We start from the raw sequence: 21550 nt of genomic DNA on the forward strand, positions 1-21550 counted from the left end.
TTTGCCTCCGGCCGCGCCTCGCAGTGGTCCCGCACTCCTGGGGCTCGCCTTGCTTTTGGAGCCCTCCATCCTGCCCGGACCCGCCGCAGCCAGTGCCCTGGAGAGCTCCGCTGGAGGCTGGCGCGCCGGAGGGCGCCCGTCGGCGTCGGGGCAGCAGGAGCAGGCCGCCCGGCGGGACGGAGCAGGGGCTGCGGGGGGGGGGGGGGCAGGGGTGTGTCTTCTTCCCCCGCCCCGAGGCTGCAGGGTCTCTGCCTCCTCCCTCCGCTCCCCCAGGCGGCGGCTCACTCGCCTCGCTGAGCGGGGGGAAGAGGCCGCGGCTCAGGAGCAATGGCACGGGGAAGCTTGTCTCTCCTCCTGCTCCTCGGCGCGCTGGCCAGCCGGTGCAGCAGCCAAGCTCAGCCGCAGCCGCCGCAGCAAAGAGGTACCGTAGCGTTGGGGGCTGGCGAGTTGCGGCCGAGCTGTGAGCGGCGGGGCAGCGCGTCGCCATCAGGCTCAGGGGGCTCCGTTGCCCGCAGTTCAGCAGCCCCCGTCTCCGGCGGACGCGGGGACTCGGTGTGACAGTCCCGAGGGGACCCCAGGGCAGGCTTGGGGTTTCGCCAGGGGTAGCACTCTTGGCATCGCCCGTGGGCCGAGGAGAGACTTGGTGGTCGGGCTCCAAGTGTCCGTGCGTTAAGCGGGGAAGCAGCCCGCCAGGGTCCGAGTGGCAGCGGGCTGCTTGTCCGTGTCTCTCCCAGCCGGTACTGATCATAGCAGGTTTGGGTCCGGTTCCCAGCCCGCCGCCCCCATCTGCGGGGCTGACCGACACTTCAACTTTTGAGGCACACCGTGCAGTAAAGGCTCTTTCACGTGCCAGCTGAGAACAGATCTGATTCCTGACTAATTCCTTCCCTACCCCTTCTCACAACACGCACACAAATCCCTGTTTCAGGAAAAAGCCACATGCCAAGTATTTCTCCTTATTCCCGTTTCAAAATATAGGGGAGATACAGTTCCCAACATTGTGAGTGACCATTTCAGACACAATACCGAATGGGATCATTGCAGCTTGAGAAATACACGAACTCCCATATCTGTAATTCACTAACCCCCTCTTTTTGTCCAATGACTGCAGAGGTATTAATGCCACTCTGTCTTGAAAGGTCCCTTACAGTATGTGGTAACTATGCTTAACAAACTGTTCCACCTTGTATGTCACTTTGATGCTGGGGGTATCTTTCCCAGACCTGAGGAAGAGCTCTGTGTGGCTCAAAAGCCTGTCTCTCTCACCAACAGAAGTTGATCCAATAAAAGATATTACCTTACCCACCTTGTCTCTCAAATACAGGAGTTGTAACTCAAAGTGTGATATTTTCTGTTATACTCACATAGTTTTCTATTGGATTTGGTAGGGATGAACTTGAATATGACTTCAGTTCTCCTGTCTTCTGTCCAGCCCATGCCCCACCTAACTTACATCTACAGGCATCTCTCTGTGATTGTAATGAAGTACATATTGAGATCTATGTAAATGCATGCAGTCTTTATATGGCATTCCAATTTTAAGCAAGATCATAGGTTGATGCAGTAGTTTCATGATAGTTTAGAAGACATGGTGGTGGTGTTCAAACTCCTAGTAATTTTTAAAATAGAGTATATCACCTCAAGGGAAATGGGATCATGCCCTTCCCAAGTACCCAAAATGCTGTGTCTATAGTAATATTTTGCAGTTACACAGTGCTTAATTAGTAACTTTAAAATGAAAGGACAATCTTTTTTTTTGTTTTGTTTTTTTGTTGCTAAGTCTGTATTACTATAGGTGGAAATAAGATGATGATGATGTACAGATACAAAAGAAATTTTAATAAAAAGCCACATAAAAGAAATAAGCTAAAGAAAACAAACTTTTAAAAGTTTTAGAGCCTGTTCTTCGTACCCAAACATTTTTAGCTCTGCTAAAAAAAAAAAAAAAAAAAAAAAGGAATTCAGTAAGGCGATACCATGAGTGTGTGATAATAAATCTATGATTAAAATAGCTAGAATAACAATGAGCTCCTAAATGACCTTGATATCATGCTTTAACTTGAGAATAACACACAGCTTCAGATTCATCTAGGGTTTTTTCCTCCATTCAGGTTTTGGGTACAGGGGTTTGACACCTATTTTATAAAATATGATGTATTGTCTCAGAAAAAAGTGTCTCAAACAGCTGACTCCTTAATGCTAACTTTAACTATGTGAAGATAGATGACAGTTGACTAAAACTTCTTCGTAAAACTTAAATAGTTGTAGTAAACCAAAGGCAAGAAATCTCACCCAGCCATATTGACTACTTTTGGAAAATGACTCACTGTAAATATTGAAGAGTAAGGAAGATCTTAAGATAGAGTAAAGATACAGCACTACATACATTTGCCATAACTGTCATTTGCTTTTGCTCCGAAGAATTTAATTCTCAGCCAGAGAAACATGCATTTTGGCAGGGTTTCATTCCTCCCCGCCCCCAACCATCTCTTATTGCTGGGGAATGTGTTTTTCTTTAATCCATGTCTTGGGTTTTTGACCTCCATGATGAAGAAACTTGCTCATTACTTTCTTCTTAGGAACGAAGTGGGAGTCTTTGGTTTTCATCTACTTCAGCTGTTCTCAGATTTCATTGCCCCCGACCCCCTTCTGACAACAAAAATGACTACTCCACCACAGGAGTAGGGGCCGAAGCCTGAGTCTGCCTGAGCCCCACTGCCCTGAGTTGGGAGGCCTGTAACCTGAGCTATGCTGCCCACGGCTGAAGCCCTCGGGCTTTGGCTTCGGTCCCAGGCAGCAGGGCTCAGGCTTTGGATTTGGCCCCGGTTGGTGGGGCTTGGGCTTCGGCCCTAGGAAGTCTAATACCAGCCCTGGTGACCCCCATTAAAATGGGGTTGTGACCCACTTTGGGGTCCTGACCCACAGTTTGGGAACTGCTGATCTACTTCTTTATTTTGGGCTGCCACACTGTTAGTTTTATGCTATATGAGTCCCATTAATTCAAAGAGGAACTCTAGCACTTCTTGTAATGGAATGTTAAACTAAGTGAAAATGGGACCTTTTAGACCTCACTGCTGAATTCTAGTACTGGGCTGACAGTTTTCCATTTTATTTGTAATTGTCCCTAATCTCTTTTTAAGCTGGGCTACAGCTGCTAGGTGGTTCTCACACACTATAGAGAGATCCCTCTACTGCTGAAGAATGATACAGTCAACTGTACTGTGATTTTAAGGTCCAAAGTCTGATCTCAGTGAAATCAGTGGGAATTTTAACACTGACTTCAGTGGGAACTAGAACTGGCCTTAAGTTTGTAAGTTTATGTTCACAGTTTGTTTTTTTTCAGTTAATTCTTTATTTAATGAATAATACTGTATGGTTAATGCTACTGTGTAACTTTGGCAGCAATCTGAGAGATTTGGGGGGGAGGAGGAAACTATTCAACATGTCTTGAACAGTTTGGAAAACAGCACTAAGACGTCACATGGAATTTACATTTTTAAAGGGCAATATGGAAAGTTCAAGAACATCTTGTACCTCAAATATGAACATGAATGTAATTCTACATTTTAAGTTGCTTGGAGATTTACTGTGGTCAGAAACCTGGAGTTAATTTTGTGTATTGTTCTCTGCTACAGATGTTATTTGTTCTGTAGACTGAACAGTAAATATTTTTGGAGAATTCCTCATAAACTAACAGCATCATGTCTGGGTCAGAATAAGCCCTGGTCTACACTACAGAGTTAGGTCAACACAAGGCAGTTTACATTGACATGACTCTGTAAGTGTCTACACTAAAATGTAACGTCCATCAATATAACTCTCCCACAACACCGACTTAGCTCCACCTCCATGAGAAGCGTAGCGCTTAAGTTGATGTAGTTAGGTTGACGTCACGTCAGTGTAAACACTGCATTGTTTACATTGACTATTGCTGCCTTTCAGAAGCCATCCCACAATGCTCCACACTGACAAATAAATTGGTGCAATCACTCCTGCTGAGGATGTGCACTGCTGACACAAGGAGTATAGTGTGAATGTGTAAAACTGATTCAATTACTGCAAAGGCTGTAAATTAACATAACTTCGGTAGACTTAATTTTGTAATGTAGACTTGCCCCAAGTGTATTTTACAATGCTATTTCCTGTAGGTTTGGGTATTTTATAATTCAAGTAAAAATGCCAAGGAGATAGACAGTAGCCCTTTTTAAAGCCTGACTGGGCTTCATCCTCCTTCTAGAATATTAGAAATAGACAAATTGGTGGGAATTCAGAAAGGAGCAACAAACATCTCTATGAGCTTGGAGAGATTGAAAAACTAAGTGTCTTACTGGGGAGTGAACATAATCCTGCAAATAGCTGAAAGGTGTAAGCAGTAAGGACCAGAACCTGATACTTATGCTGAGGAGCACTGTACTCCTTATTTGTGAAGAAAGGTGTTCCTGAACATGACGAATGGCATCAGAATCTGAGTCCAAATTACCTACAATGTCTCATATATGAAATAGGAAGAAATAAATGAAAGAGAAATATAGATTAAGTATCAGGAAAAACACACTGAGGCCACAGAGGTAGAACAGTGATACTCAGTCAGTGGTTCTAGAGTTGTATGCCATTCTTTTGGGCACCACATATGGCTTTTCTGGAGTCTGATGGAAGCTCTTTTGCCTGCCTGGTCTCATGTCATTGCTGATTCCTGGAGTCTCTTGAATTCCTTTCCCCTACTGTCAGCGGGAAGGAGGAAAGGTAAGAGATAGCAGGCTTGACCCCTACCCCACCTCAGTTCCAGTAGACAGGAGAATGCAAAAGGATAATGTATCAAATGGAGTTGCAAAGAGCCATAAAGTATCCTGTCACTTCATTGTGATGCTGTCAGTGCATAATGATGCAGAGTAACAGTGATCCCCACAATTATTTTGTCACTATATGCAGCACCATTTAGTGGCATTTTTGTGACTCTACTTCATGTATTATCTCTTTGCCTTCTCTTATCTACTGGGAATGGGTTAGGGAAGGGGACAAGCATGCTATCTCTAACCTGTCCTCCTTCCTGACTGCTGACAATAGCACAGAAAACAACTTTCCCTAGTCTCTATACAGATCCAGAATCAGATAGGCTGCCCACTTGTTTTTATTGTTGCTAAGGTTCTGTGTTTGCCTTGTCCTGTTCAGAAAAGTTATTACTCTATTTATATAGAATGACTGCCACACAGCCTGTTCATGGGTTCAATTCTGCAAGCTCACTCTGTGCAGAACTCCCATGAGCACTCAGATACCAGTGCAGTGGGCACAATAAAAGAACCCAGATGTTAGGATCTGGCCCCAAAGCATGGAAACTTCAGGGAGTTGGATTAATAAGGATACAGATATATCTGTTAATATGAAGGTCCCATTACAAATATTAAATCTTCAGAGTATTATGTGGATTTAGGCTCTGAAGCATCTGGTATTGATTGGTGTTTGAGACAGAATACTAAACTAAATGCACTATTGCTCTGACCTAGTAGGGCAATCCTTATATTCTGATATAGAATACTCTCTCTGGAGGATTTTGTTCTGTCAAAGAATATTAGAATCTTGTAACAGATCTAATCCTGCTCTGATATGTTTCATGGTACTTAACCCCTTTGCTGCTGGTTCCTATTGCAACATTATTTGGAAGCGTTGGGTTTCAAAATGACTTATTTGGTATGTGAAGAAGTACTTTAGATGTTTTTAACTCTATGTACTAGGCATCAGTGAGAAACTGTATATATTTTCCTCACACTGGGATACTGAAATTTAAGACCATGATCACTTCACATCACGGACCTTACAGAGGAGCAAACTCATTTGGAGCAATCTTTTGAAAATGATTATTTCTAGGATGAGCAAAATACAAATTCCATGTGGAAACCTGGTTCAGCTTCTTCTCAAAGCAGTAGATAGATGGATTTGAGTTACCTCAGTCCAGGGAAAAACCCAAGTCCGTCAGTCTCCCAGCTTCTTTCTTGCTCCTTGCCCTATGGCATGGTTGGATTTGGCAAACACTAACTCTTCATGCCCCCGGCACTTGATGCCCTTCCCTTAATATTCCACTAGCTGCCCGTGACCAGAACACCAGTGAAGGAAGATAAAATAAAGCTCCAAACTAGAGTGCATGTCAAGTTCCTTTCCTCAGGTCTGGCTTTATTAACAACCATAGAAGCTGTTTCAGCACAGGACCACCCCAGACCCTGTTGCCGCCACCTCAAGAGTCACCATTGTGGTAGCTCTTATAGTCCCATCCATGTATTAGTCAGGGAACTTGCATTCTGCATGTAACTCCTTTCACAATGGAACCTATGTAGCACCTGTTTATACTCCTGCAACAATGAACTCCAGGCCATCAGAGGAGATGATGCTGTGGGAGCCTGATGAGAAACAAGCTAGTTACTGCTGCCACATTACTGCAATTGTTATTGGTTGTTATTGTTTTGCTTAGTGCAGAAAGCAAGTCTGAGGCTGAATCTTGTGGGATAAATGATGGTCCTCTCTTTATTAATGTCCATCAATGGCTATTAGCCAGGATGGGCAGGGATGGTATCCCTAGCCTCTGTTTGCCAGAAGCTGGGAATGAACGACGGGATGGTTCACTTGATAGTTCCCTGTTCCGTTTATTCCCTCTGGGGCACCTGGCATTGGCCACTGTTGGAAGACAGGATACTAGGCTAGATGGACCTTTGGACTAACCTAGTATGGCTGCTCTCATGTTCTTATTACAGGAATTCTAGCAGTCTGCTCCAAGCACTAATTGCTCATGCACTAGAATAACTTTCACCAGAACTAAGGTTCTAGATTACAGTTTGGTGGCCTTAAAGGGAACATATCATAACTGCTTCCCTCTGGTTGTTCAGAGTTGTTGATTAAGGCTACATGCCTCCTCCCCTTAAGGGAAGCTGCTTCATCTCTAGAGAATATAGGGGAAGGAGGGAAAGAGTAGCACAAAGAGTGGCAAGGCTGAGGGAGAAGCCCACTCTTGGTGACGTGAAGCAAAGGAGGTTCCTGGGTTGACTACTGCTGCCTCCAAAGTTACAACGTCCATCTGCACCTCCAGCTATAGGAAATCAGCCTCTGGCTACAGAGAGATGGGTTGGGTCTGTGTCTCTAGATGAGCAGCAGGAGCTCCCAGTCATCCTCAGCCTGTTCATTGTCTTCCACTGCCTGTTCATGCTAAGTGCATTTCCAAAGTGAGAGGAAACTGCTATCATCTGGTCTGCTGTCTTCACTTTTGCACTGGAAAGGTCTGGCCACAGATACCTTTCTTGGAGTTTAGCTTAGTGCCTCTGCTTAACTTTCCTTCTTGGTCACAGCATGGGTAGAGGGATACAGGGGTACAGGAACTGGAACAGATCCCTTTGCCACTTTTGAAGATGGCATAGGAGTGTTTTTGTATTTTCCCTCCACCTGACCTGGTCTGTGTATCATAGGCAATGTAAATGTATGTTTTAGTTTGGTGCTTTAGTTTAATCTTCCTGGTTTTATCTCCACAAGCCAATAGCACAAAAGATGACTGCCATGATGCTTCTGAGGAAAATCTGAAGATGTTAAAATTTGAAAGCTCAAATTTTTGGACTAGAAATGGGTCTTGCCAATCAATCTGAATTCTTTTGCCCCTCAAATTGATATTTTTGAGGTTACACATAGGACACAAAACAAATCAGTGTGAATTTTCTTATTTTTTACCAGTTTTGCTTTGTCCTATTTGTAATCATGTTCTTAAGGCTACTATATATCGTTGTGTCTTTACTACATACTGAACTTTGGGAGATTAACACATATTTTAAACTTTTGGAAGCAGTTGACAACTCCCTGAATAGACTGGTTTCTTTGAGGTTGTTGATACCAGAAGCAATAGTTGTTTAGTGTACAGAACTTCAGAAGGAGATTTTTAGTGTCAACTTTCCTCTTTATATCCTTCAGGCATAGCAGGTTCCGGTCATCTAATTCAGAGAAAACAAAAGACACTGATGTCTTCTTAACCTCTGAGGCTAGGATAAGAAGCAATGGGCTTAAATGGCAGCAAGGGAGGTGTCAGTGGGCCCCAGTGGGTCACAGCTGATAATACCAGATTCAGGACAAACTGCTGAGAAATAGGGCAGACTACCCACCAATTTGGGGAGATTCTACCATTAGATAGAATCTCCAAGGCAGTAACAAAAGTAAATTTCTGTCTCATCACACTGGTTATCAAGAAGTAAAAAATACCATCTCCTTAGGCATTAAGCACTTATTTCACCACCCAGATTTTATGATGAGTGATTATTGAAAACCAGTTTTATCAAACAAAGTCTTCTTCTGATCTCAAGAAATCAGCCACACAACCAGGTCAATATATAACTCAGATCTTACCCAATAATCATGCTGTGACCAATCCTTTAGTAACTAAAATCTAAAGGTCTATTTTTAAGAGAAAAGAAGTAGAGAGTTAACATGGTTAAGGAAATCATATACATACAAGTGATTGCAAAGTTCTTGTGTCAGGTTTGAAGCAGTGATGGAAGAAAATGCTAGTTTGAAAAAGTGTCTCTGGAAATTATCCAAATTATCTTGGGGGTCATCAGTCCTCGTTCAGAGCTTCCTTGTTAGAAATCCAGTCCAGAGAATTTAAAAGGAAAATGAAGGAGATGTTTCCAGATGCCCTTTCCCATGTGGATGGAATTCTACTATCCCAAATAAAGCTCACAATCTAAATTTGTAGAAAATTACAGGCACAAGATGGAGTCTAGGGTCACATGAGCAAGTCACATGCCCTTACATGGCTTTGATGACTCATAGGAGCAGCCATTGCCCACTTGGAGGCTAAGGAGTCCAAAGGAAGACTTGATGGGAGGGACGAGTTTCTTGTGTGGCCCATTGTGAGAGCAAATTGCCTTTGATGGGCCATCGACAGAAAGCTGTCTGGCTTCAATGTTGGTTTTTGGCTGGTGGGTGTTACCCCAGGAACGAACAAACATTTGGGATACAGATCTGTACCCAATATTCATAACTTCAGATACAAAAATACATGCATACAAACAGGATAATCATACTTAGCAAATCATGACTTTTCCATTGACACCTTACATGATATACTTTGTACAAGTTTTGCTGCAACCTGTCTAAAAGTGGTAGCAACAATAATAGTAACTCCTCACTTAACGTTGTAGTTATGATCCTGAAAAATGCTACTTTAAGTGAAACAATGTTAAGCAAATCCAATTTCCCTATAAGAATTAATGTAAATGAGGGCAGGGTTTAGGTTCCAGGGAAACTTTTTTTGCCAGACAAAAGACATTATATATACACACACATACAGTAAGTTTTAGACAAAGAATTTAATACTGTACACAGCAATGATGAGTGTGAAGCTTGGTTGAGGGTGGGGGTGGAGTTAGAGGGTGGAAGAGGGTGAGATATTTCCCAGGGAATGCCTTGCTGCTAAATGATGAACTTGTACTCGGCTGAGCGCTCAAGGGTTAACATGTTAATGTAGCCTCACACTCTACAAGGCAGTACGAATAGAGAGAGGAGACACAATAGACCATGGCAGTGGCTGCAAAAATTCCCTCGGAAACTGAATGTGATGATGAACCCACACTATCCCACTGGAGTGCACCACTCCCTCCACTTTCCAAAGTGCCGGGGGGTGCATGTGTGAGAGAGAGACACACACCCTGCCATCAGCACCTCTCTTCCCTGCTACCCGCTGCATAGCAAGCAGGAGGCTCCCAGGAGCAGCACATGGCAGTGCGGGGCGGGACAACCAAATTGCCCAGCAATTCATAGCCTGCTGGGCAGCTGCCGCACAGGGAACTTAGGGGAGCTGATGGGGGGGCCTGCTGGCCCACCCTGGTTCTAAGCCCCCACCTGCTAGCTCCAATGGTCTGCTCTTCTTGCAAGCAGTGGATAAAGCAGACGGCTGCCAAACAAAGGTTATAAGGAAGCATTGCGCAACTTTAAATGAGCATGTTCTCTAGTAGATCAACAACGAAACAACGTTAACTGGGACGATGTTAAGTGAGGAGTTACTATACATGGTCACATTTCAATCATAGAGCATCACAGACGGTTTAGGTTGGACATTTGGAAAAACTTCCTAACTGTCAAGCTAGTTAAGCTCTGGAACAAATTGCTTAGGAAAGTTGTGGAATCTCCATCATTGGAGGTTTTTAAGATCAGGTTAGACAAACACCTGTCAGAGATGGTCTAGATAATATTTAGTCCTGCCTCAAGGGCAGGGGACTGGACTAGATGATCTCTCAAGGTCCCTTCTAGTCGTACAATTCTATGATTGATTCTCCTTCCTGAGATTTACAGTGCAGTTTCAGACAATTTGTCCTTTTGGTTAATAAGTGTCCAATTACAACCTCCAGTAATAGCTTTTAATTAATTCAGAATGAAGGAAGGAACTCCACCCCCACAAATGTCTTCACAGTCAATCTGGCTACTTGGACTGACAGTACTTGGAGAAGATCATAATTCTGAATAGAGGCAGCAGGACTTTCTCCTAAGTTCCAAATGCAACGGTGATAATGCTAATGAGCCTCAAATATATGTATAATAAAACAAATGTTTCAATTTTGTTTTGTCTCCATCTCTCCCACCCTTATTTTACTTGACTTTTTAGACTGTAAGCTCTTTGCAGCAGGGGCTTTGTCTTGCTTTGCGAGGGTGAATCATGCCAAGCATATCTCTGATAACACCCACATACTACTACTAATTGAGGCTGCTGTCAAGGCTGAAACACCCCTCCATTGTAAAATAAACAGACAGAACTGACTGGTAATCTGTAATTTGAATGTCTTAAAGGCAGCAGTGGGACTCCTTTGCTGGCTGCCACTAAACTAGTTCATAGTAGGCATCCTACTAGGGACTGCACGTCATTGTCCTTCCAAACCAGTTTCTGTAGCCAATCATAGATGCTTGGTTCCTACTTCACTGATGGCAGCTTGGATGCCTTGTCAATCAGGAAGAGCAGATAGTAATTGATGAGGTACCCAAAAATAATTTGATAACTCTTAGAATATTGTTGCACTGTGTGTGAGATGGAGTGAAACTGTGGCTAGCTTGAACATTATAATGGCTATTACACCAGTGTTCTTACTCAGGCCCTTTATTGACAGGATTTCCAAGAAAAGTAATTTAAATTAATATGTGGGTTTTTTTTGTCCTGTCAAGTAATAAGATTACTTCTCAGGATTAATATATAAAAAGTCATCTGTCATTGCAATCAGTTATTTTAGCATAGATTACTCATCACCAATAAGATTTTGACAAGGACTGACATCACTGCCAGATTCCTCCAGCAGAAAATCTCTGACTCAGAGTCTAATGTCATTACAAGGTCTGCAACAGCTGTACCAGAGATATGCCAGTGAACACTTATGAAACTTTATAATGAACAATAAACATACTTTTAGAGGATCCTATCCAAATGCTACTAGTACACCCTGTCCTACTCCTAATTGATGATAGTACCTGCATGTATTTGGTTGACTTGGGTTCATGGGTTTGACTCACAGTCATGTTCAAACAAATCAAGCAAAGTTGGGGTATGACTTCATGCCTATAACATAAGATCCTGTCATTCTCCACTGCTTCAGGAATAGGCACAGTTACTTTGGTGGCAATGAAAAGTGGAGCCACCAGAGCAGTGTGGAAAACTGCTTTGAAGGTGGTAAAAAGAACCACCACTATGGGAAAGGAGAGAGAAGCAGGAAGAAGTCATCCCAGGGAAGCTGGGAGTGACAGGTTGAGAAGGAAATTGGAAGGACCTCTCCTTAGGAGGTTTGGGGATGGGAAATGGGAATCTTCATGATCTGAGGGCAGGGATCCATGTATGATAGAAAAATAAATTGGAAATGTGCCTTGAGATCTACACATGAAAAGCATGATATTAAGAGTAGGTTGGGAAAGATTAGATTTTTATCAGTAAATGCTGGTAGACATCAATTTTACCACATACACAAACTGAAAATATATTTACAGATAGACAAAGTAAGAAAAATGCTGTTTGAGAACTTCGTCAGAATCCAGTGATTTAGACATCTGAATTAGGCTTGTTACAAATGGATTAGTGAATGAGTAGTAAAAACTTCAGGATATTTACTTTGTATGTTTTGACATGAGATGTTGACAGTTTGTGTTTTAATGGTATAAAGCTTTAACTTTTTGAATCCCAGCTGCTACTGTCATTAAATAATTCTTGTCTGACCCCTCATAATTCCCTGCAACTGTGAAAATTTAAATTGATTTTTAAAAAATGCTTAAAAAACAACATTGATTATAAATAAATTTAATTTTTCCAAGCCTAATTAAGAGCTAAATATTATTTATTAATTACAGTACTAGGGCTGTCAAACAATTAAATTAATTGCAATTAAAAAAATTGATCACAATTCATAGTGTGATAAATCGTGCTGTTTAACAATAGAATATCATTTATTTAAATATTTTTGGATGTTTTCTACTTTTTCAAATATATTGATGTACTAAAGATTCATATGTTCCTTCATTCTTCAATTACCATTCCAGAGGTCATGCATCCATGCTGTGATGGTCTCTGCTTGATAATGATCCAAAGCAGTGTGGACCAATGCATGTTTATTTTCATCAGCTGAGTCAGCTGCCACCAGCAGAAGGTTGATTTTCTTTTTTGGTGGTTTGGGTTCTGTAGTTTCCGTATTGGAGTGTTGCTCTTTTAAGACTTCTGAAAGCATGCTCCACACCTCATCCCTCTCAGATTTTGGAAGGCACTTCACATTCTTAAACCTTGTTTCGAGTGCTGTAGCTAGCTATCTTTAGAAATCTCACATTGGTACCTTCTTTGTGTTTTGTAAGCTCGGCAGCGAAAATGTTCTTCATTTTAAGAACACGTGCTGAGTCATCAGAGATTACTATAACATGAAATATACGGCAGAATGCAAGTAAAACAGAGCAGGAGACATACAATTCTCCCCAAAGGAGTTAAGTCAAATTTAATTAACATCTTATTTTTTTTAACTAGTGTCATCAGCATGGAAGCTGATGGAAGCACTGGAATGGTGGCCAAAGCGCGAAGGGGCATACAAATGTTTAGCTTATCTGGCATGTAAATACCTTGCAATGCCAGCTGCAAAAGTGCCATGCGAATGCCTGTTCTCACTTGATATTGTAAATAAGAATCAGGCAGCATTATCTCCCATAAATGTAAACAAACTTGTTTGTCCTAGCGATTGGCTGAACAAGAAGCAGGACTGAGTGGATTTATAGGCTCTAAAGTTTTACGTTGTTTTGTTTTTGACTGCAGCAATGTAACAAAAAAAATCTAAATTTGTAAGTTGCACTTTCATGATAGAGATTGCACAACAATACTTGTATGAGGTGAATTGAAATTATCTCTTTTGTTTATCATTTTTACAGTGAAATATTTCCAATAAAATATAAAGTGAGCACTATACACTTTGTATTCTGTGTTGTAATTGAAATAGTGATGTTTCACTCCATATTCTTTATGAAAATATGCTTATGATATGAATGACATAAGATATATACTTTATACAAGATGGCTCATGTAAGATATCATTGGAAACATTATGATTTATTGAATGTGATTATCCAATTTGTATGCCTGTATCATTTCTGTATCTGAAGTTAGAATATTAACTATATATCTATATTTCAAATGTGTTACTTTGGGTGTCACCTCAAACAGCCCTTCAGCTACAACAATGGAAAAGCCAGACAGGGCTAATGAGCCATTAGCAGAGACAATGGATTATGAAAAAGCTTAGTCTTCCTGTGGACACTCCAGACAGCCTACAAGTAATGGCTGCCCCAGCCCTGCAGAGACATGGGTCTGAGTCACCTGGTACAGGACCCACCCGTTGGAATGCCATTGTTCTTCCACTGGGAGACAAAGGGTTCCTGCCATACACAAGAGCTATGTAAGGCAGGGGAGTTCTCATCATCAAGGTTCTCCTCTGCCACCCCACCCAAAGAGACACTGAAAAACACCTGGAAGCAAGAACTGAACTGGGGGGAGAAGGGTTGAGCCCAAGCTGGGAGGACATCCAGTCTGTGAGTGGAAATACCTGAAATCTCCAGCTGCAGGCCAGTGCAGCTGCCTTTCAAGACTTTCTGTAATCTATCTGTGATAATATTTAGGATGAGCAATTACATTTTGTAACCTGTTTAAGTATATTAAGCTTAGCTTGTGTATTTCATTTTATTTGCTCAGTAATCTGCTTTGTTCTGTCTATTATCTTATATTCACTTAAAATTCACCTTTTGTAGTTAATAAATGTATTTCTTGTTTATAATATAACCCCAGTTGTACAATTCACAATTGGATGGCGGGGGACAAGAGGTTGTGCATACCTTCCTCCACATTGAGGGAGGAGGTGGATTTCATAATATATCTTTGGGTCTACACCCCAAGGGAGGTGGACACCTGAGTGCTAGGGTAAGTCCCTTAAGCTGAGCCTTCACAGAACTGATCTCAGTGTCTGTTTCATTCTGCAGTTTGGTGTGGCCCTGCCTGTGTGTGTGCTGGAGGAGGCTTAATGGAATAGCTGGGCTCAGCAAGACAGGTTAAAAGGGTACCCAGGCTGGCATAATAGATAGTCTCAGTGGAATTTCAGAACCTAAGGTGGCATCCTAAAGGGGGCAAATCATCACAGATATATTTGAAAATGTAGAAAAACATTCAAAAATATTTAATAAATTTCAATTCCATTCTGTTGTTTAACAGTGAAAGTAAAACTGCGATTAATCTTTTGAGTTAATCGTATGAGTTATCTACGATTAATCAACAGCCCTATTTATTCCTAAAGTTTTATTAAAACTTTCAATTACAGGACTATATATTTACGGAGTGTGTCTGATGATGCAGTTAATCATAAAAGCGATCTTGAATGGTTTTGTGTAGTCATCAGAATCCAGGGCTTCTATTCTATTCAGTATACGTTCTTATACCATGCTCATCACTGTAGTATCTGGAATCCAAACCCCCCATGACCCAAACTTTGCCTATACATTTGTTCTAATACATGGAACTCGTTCCTTGGTCTGCTCCTAGGGTTATGTCTTCACTGCAGAGTTTACTTGGGTTCTTACTTGGGTGTTGCCTGCCTATACCTCCCCTCTCATCCACACACAAAACCCTCTCACCAGACTTTGGTGGTGCTTTAAACCTGGCTAACTGGCACAGCTGGAGGTATAGGCTAGACCTTTGGTACTGCTTGCATTTGGGCTGGTAACCTGCAAACTTTGCAGCAAGGATGAAGGCTAAATCAGTTGAGTGCTGATAGTTCTCCAATGCCTTCCCACAATTCCCCTTGTATGCTCAGAAGGACAGGTATACAAGTTCACTTAAAATGTGAGCACTAGAACTGGACACAATATTCCAGCAGAGGTTGCACCAGTGCCAAATACAGAGGTAAAATAACCTTTTTACTACCATTTGAGATTCCCCTCTTTATGCATCTTAGGATCGTATTAGTTCTTTTGGCCACCACATCACACTGGAAGCTCACGTTCAGCTAATTATCCACCATGACCCCCCAGATCTTTTTCAGAGACACTGCTTCCCAGGATGGAATCACCCATCTTGTAAGTATGGGCTACATTCTTTGTTCCGAGATGAATACGTTTACATTTAGACATATTAAGAACATGCAGTGTTTGCTTGAGCCCAGTTTACTAAGTAATATAGATAGTTCTGAATCAGTGACTTGTCCTTTTCATTATTTGTCACTCCCTCAACTTGTCATCTGCAAACTTTTTCAGTGATGATTTTATATTTTTTTCCAGGTCATTACTTAAAATGTTAAATTGTGTAGTGCCAAGAACCTATCCATGTGGGACCCGCTTGGAAACACACCTACTTGATGATCATTCCCTGTTTAAAGTTACATTTTGAGATTTAGCAGTTGGCCAGTTTTTAATCCATGTAATGTGTGGCATGTTAATTTTATATCTTTCTAGTTTTTTAGTCAAAATGTTATGCAGTACCAAGTCAAACACCTATATTACATTAACACTATTACTGTTATCTACCAAACATGTAATCTCATGAAAAAAAAATCAAGTTAGTTCGACAGCATTTATTTTTTATAAACTTATGTTGATTTGCATTAATTATATTACCCACCTTCAATTCTTTATTAATTGATTCCAAGATCAGCCACTCAATTATCTTTCCTGGGATCAATGTTATGCAGGCAGGCCTTTAATTACCTAGATGATCCCATTTAGCCTTTATGGAAATTGGCACAACATTAGCTTTCTTCCAGTCTTGTGGAACTTACCCAGTGCTTCAAGAGTTGTTGAAAATCTAATGATCTAGCACACTCCTTAGCTAGGTCTTTTAAAACTGTTGGATTCAGGTTATCTGGATCTGCTGCTTTAAAAATGTCTGACTTTAGTAGCTTCTGTTTGATATCCCATAGAGATACTAGTGGAATGCAAAGAGTGTTATCAACACCATATGATGAGACTGTCATTAGTTTTTCCCCAAATACAGAGCAGAAATATTTATTGAACATGTCTGCCTTTTCTGCATTATTAGTAATAATTTTACCATTTCCATCTAGTAATGGACCAATACTATTGGCAAGATTATTTTTGTTCCTAATATATTTTAAAAACTCCTTCTCATTGTCCTGAACTCTGCTGGCCATAGAGTTCTCCTTGTGTCCCTTGGCTTCCCTTATTAATTTTCTACAATTCCTGATTTATATTAATTACTATCAACTTCTCCTTTCTTCCATTTGTTTTATATATTTAATTTATAAATATATCTGCCTTCACTTTCTCTGTAAATCAGGTTGATTTTTTTTAACTAGCATGGTGTTTTTCCTCATTTGTGGGATTATGGCCTCTTAATAAGGTGTTCTTAAATGATTCCTAATTATCATTCACATTTCTGATGAAAGTCTTCTTCCCAGCTGATTTGGCTCATAATTGTTTTCAGCTTTGTGAAATTGGTCCTATTAAAGCACCAAGTATATATATTACTGGTCCGGACTCTATTCTGCTTCAACATTATAAATGTGATCAACTCTTGATCACTTGTATCCAAGTTACCATTTATTTTTAGTTCTGTGATCAGTTCCTCTTTATCTGCTGGGATAAGGTCTAATATAGAATTCCTCCATGTTGGCTACAACACTTTTTTGAGCTAGGAAATTGTCATATATAATGTTTAAAAATTCCAAGGATTTTTTAGTACTGGCAGCATGAGATGTCCAGCATATGCCACTCTAATTGAAGTCCCTCAGGATAACAGATTTTCTCCCCTCTACACATTATAGATAGGAATGTAAGGAGGTGGTCATCCTGTTCCCTAGTGTGATTTGGTGGTCTGTAGCAGAGACCAGCTAATATCCCAACTAATACACTAAAGTGACCCAGATTCAAACCTCTGCTTTGCCCCACACTTCATATGTACAATGGGATGGAAAAGGGAGTTACACACCTAGGTTATTTAAAAAATTCTGCTAGGCTTCTGCATCTTGCATCTGCATCTTGAGGTACTTAAATACCTTTGAAAATCTGGCTTTTGGTTACTAGTTACCTCAGTTCCCATCTGCAAAATGGTGGGGTTTATAGCACTTCTGTATCTCACAGGGGTGTTGGGAGTAAATCAGCATGACCGACTGATTTTTTTGGTTCATTGACTAAACTGAGAAATTGGGGGGTGGGGGGGGATAATTTTGGGTTGACTGGAAATAAATTCTTCCATTGACCTAGGTACAGCCTCTTGGAGAAATGGATTTACTACAGCAACAGAAGAACCTCTTCCATGTGTCGTAGTATGTGTCTACACTACGGCACAGCTGCAGTGCTTCAGCTGTGCCGCTATAGTGTTTCTACATAACCTAAGACATAACCTAAAACCATCTCTCCGTGGGTCAGTACTCTCACAATGCTCCCATTACTTCCCTGTTGTCATTGCTATCTTCCTTCAGTTTCACTGCCAATTAACACTGCAATGCATGTGTCCTATTTTAAATATATTTTCCAGTTTTCCTTAGATCACACAAATTAAATTTCACACAGTTGGCACTTGGCCCACAGCATCTTGCTTAGTAAGGCACTTTCCCACACGTATACTAGTAGTTCTAGTGGAAGGCAGTAGCATTAGCACCCTGGTCATCTGTGCTAGCTGCTGAATGGTCTGTATCCTGCTGCAAAGCAATATGCTGTGGCATCCTGTAATACTGGCTGCATATATACATGGCATGCATGTAAGGAAACGTATCACCTAATAACCTATTTGGGACCTTCCCCTGTGCTGCAGGCATCTCTGGTGGATGCAAAACTATTGCTATACATTTGTTCCTGAATATTTGTCAGATGTGGAAAAATAAATATACAGCAATATTTTCTTTTATTATTATGTCTTTATATATGTGTATGCAAAAATACTCATTACAGCAGCTTTTATTATACATGTATTTTCTAAATCTTGTATGCTAATGCGTGGTTGTATAGGAGCATGGAATTCCTCTGGGGGGAGAAGGTGCCATGGAATAAATTGAAAACCTTGCCTTTTAAATAAATGTATTGTATGAACTAAAACATTTTGGGTTTGATTAAAAAAAACCCATTAGGCATGCAATACTTGTGCCTATGTAGTGTGAGCAAATCCCAATACTGTTCATGCAAATGACCAGTGCTAGTGATTTATGTGTGCCTGAAGTCATTGCAATAGCATATGTGAATTCGGGGTGCAATTGTCCACATATTTTGTGGAGAATCTTCATAAGGTGGTGTAACTGACAGAGCAGCACTAGAGGTATGTTTTGCCTCTCAAACCAGGCAGTGGTTAAAATTACTTGTTTTTTTCTTTGTGCCACTTTCAGACCCTAGGATGATATCTAGCCCCCACTATAACAATTTAAAAAAAACATAACTGAAGAAAGTTAAAAATGGCATATACAATATGCAGCTTAAACAGAATAAGCCATTCATTAGCAGTACAGAGTTGTTTTCTGTTAATGACATAGTACAGTATAACTGATCTATGAGATTCCACCACTTGTACTAACCCCTCTCAATATGTTTTTAAATTGAAAATGCACATTTAATTGGCAGTGTATCTTCAAAATATCTAAAGCTTGGAGGATTTCTCTTTGAGCAAGTTGAGCTTTCTGCAGCTCGGCAGAAAGCCTTCTGAATTAGTACCATTGTATTAGACTTGTATATTGTGTGGGTTTTGGATCTGCTTAAATGTGCTTCTCCCTCCCAGTTATTTCTTTATGGATGTACAGTAAATATGGAAAATATTTGCTCCATTCAGAGTGGGCAGGCAGCTTTTACATGCATACCCTATCATTATTGATTAAGCATGGGGTTACAGTTTTCCACTCTTCCAGCTGCAGTTTGGACACAGAGTGAGACACAAGTTTTCCAGTAAAGCACATGAACTTTTTGTGCCACTTTTTATAGCTTGGCAAACAGAGGGGAAAACTCACTCAACGTGCTTGCCTTATTATAGGCTATGGAGTCATTTAAAAACTTTGTAGTGTCTTTGGAACTCATGGATTAATTGGTAAAAGAGCTTTTGTATGTGTGTGTTTTTAAAAGCAATAATAATCCACGCCCTGGGCATTTTCTGGGGGAGTTAATGGCTGCCCAGGAGAGATGATAACACAAAGTAAGGCTGAAGCTATTGTATCCAGTTATTCATGGTCAGTATTGCTACCAGATCATCATCATTATGTTCACTCCCCATCATCACTATTTCTCTTCCTACAGTATAACTTAGGAAATACAGTGTTTTGAACAATTAGTGGTTCCAACTGTCCTTTGTCAGCCTGAAAAGGTCTAGTGCAGACAAACAGATGGTGTAAAATCTTCAGAACAGGGACCATTTCTACATCTGTTTGTACAGCACCAACAACAATAGAACCCGTATCCTCTCTGGGGCCTCGGAGCATTACCGTAATATAAATATTTAATTATTTGTCTGATCAAAGGTGATTATGGGTTCTTACTGCAACTGTCTCATTGTACCCCCTCTGTGTGGCATCCACTTGTTGTCTCTCATCTTACATGAGTCCCATGGGACTAGTCATGGAAGTAAAGTTAAGCATGTGCATAATTGTTTGTAGGATCAGAGCCTTTGATTTTCTTTTTGGTATATGATAGTAGTGTGCCTTGCACTATGGATTCCTGTCCTTTAGTTGCTACCAGAACAACAACAACATCTTTATTTTTAAAAGAGAGGGAAAATATCCTTTGAAAAGTTGTTCACGGCTTTTCTTTTTAATCCCAATAACATACTTGGTTGCTGTATATAGTCTGTCACTGCTTATTCCTAGAAGTGTTATTGTGGGGATGTGCAGTGCTGTTTATTGGCTATCTGTGGGGGAAGAACTGGAGAAAAACCATTATCCTTGCATTTTTTGCCAATAGTATGTCTCTAGGAATGAAGATCAAAAAGAGTTAGAGGTTCTCTGAACACTAAAGACTGCTAACAAACCGAGCTGTATGTGGCATTTTTCTTGCCACTTTAGGTTTGTAATAAATAATTATAAATGGAATTGAATGTTGAGACAGTTCAAGAAATCTGACTGGATAATAGAGGGCATTAATTCTCTAGAAATGCCCTGTACAGCGCATAGCAAATTAAAGTGATTCACCTATGTACAACAAAACCCACTCACAGCCTTTTATTTTTCTTTTTAATCTTACAATAGCTACCTTGGTGCAGAGCAATTTATTGAGAATTAATGATGGCCCGCTCTGGTTAATGGCCTGAGACACAGCCAAGGGCCATCTTCTCTCCCAGCTGGTCATTAATCCCCAGGAAATGCCCTATACCTTGACTGTAATTGCTTAATTATATTCTAACAATCTAGAAGTAGAATGTTTCATGTTCATACTATCAATCCACATTTATTCTGAAAACTGGGCAAGTCTTTCTTCTTTTACAAACAGTGCCTCTTGTGCATAACTAGAAAGAAATAAAACCCTTCCATTTAATAAGATGTTGGGTTGGGTAAATGATTTGAGTGAAACAAAAGATTTATGAAATTAGTTTCAACATCTCCTGGTTGGTGAGGAGTATTGCCACTGTGTCTTTGGGGGTTGCTGAATTGATCTCTCATTCTAAAGACAGGCTATACATTGGTCTTGATCATTTCCAAGCTGCTAAAGCATCATCCAATGATATACAGCACAAGATCCCAAGTATGAAATTAAGAACAGATTTTAGGATGAGGTTCTAATTGGTTATACAAAAATGATGTCTGAGATATTTTTCTGTTTAGCTGATTAAACTAATCTACCCACAATTAGGTGAAGTCAGTTGGGGTGCTGGAAACATTTGTATAGTGGGAGTGTTGAGAGCCACTGAACCAAACTGTAAATCCTGTATATGATGGGAACCACTTCAAGTCAGGCGGTACAGCAGTACCCCCAGCACTCTAACTTCCAGCACCTATAAAGTCAATAAAGTGAGGAGTACATTTAAGAAAAATGAAGTTCCTTCTTTTAAGTAAGGGAAAACCTTATATAATCCTTTTTTAAAAATCATGTAGTGGGTTGCATGTCAGTCATCCTT

The 21550-nt window shown here is 40.7% G+C and overlaps 1 protein-coding gene across 2 annotated transcripts in view; it reads left to right on the plus strand.

The window, feature by feature from the left end:
- Positions 1-301: 301 nt before the first annotated feature.
- LAMA2 (laminin subunit alpha 2) overlaps positions 302-21550 on the plus strand; it is a 456646-nt gene continuing 435397 nt past the window's right edge. For both annotated transcript variants that reach the window (XM_073337269.1, XM_073337270.1), the window contains exon 1: positions 302-421. In XM_073337269.1, coding sequence (XP_073193370.1) covers positions 328-421 — 94 coding nt within the window. In that variant the 5' untranslated portion in view covers positions 302-327. The remainder of the gene's footprint in view (positions 422-21550) is intronic.

The sequence above is a fragment of the Lepidochelys kempii genome, chromosome 3, assembly GCF_965140285.1.
Source record: "Lepidochelys kempii isolate rLepKem1 chromosome 3, rLepKem1.hap1, whole genome shotgun sequence".
NCBI lineage: Eukaryota > Metazoa > Chordata > Testudines > Cheloniidae > Lepidochelys > Lepidochelys kempii.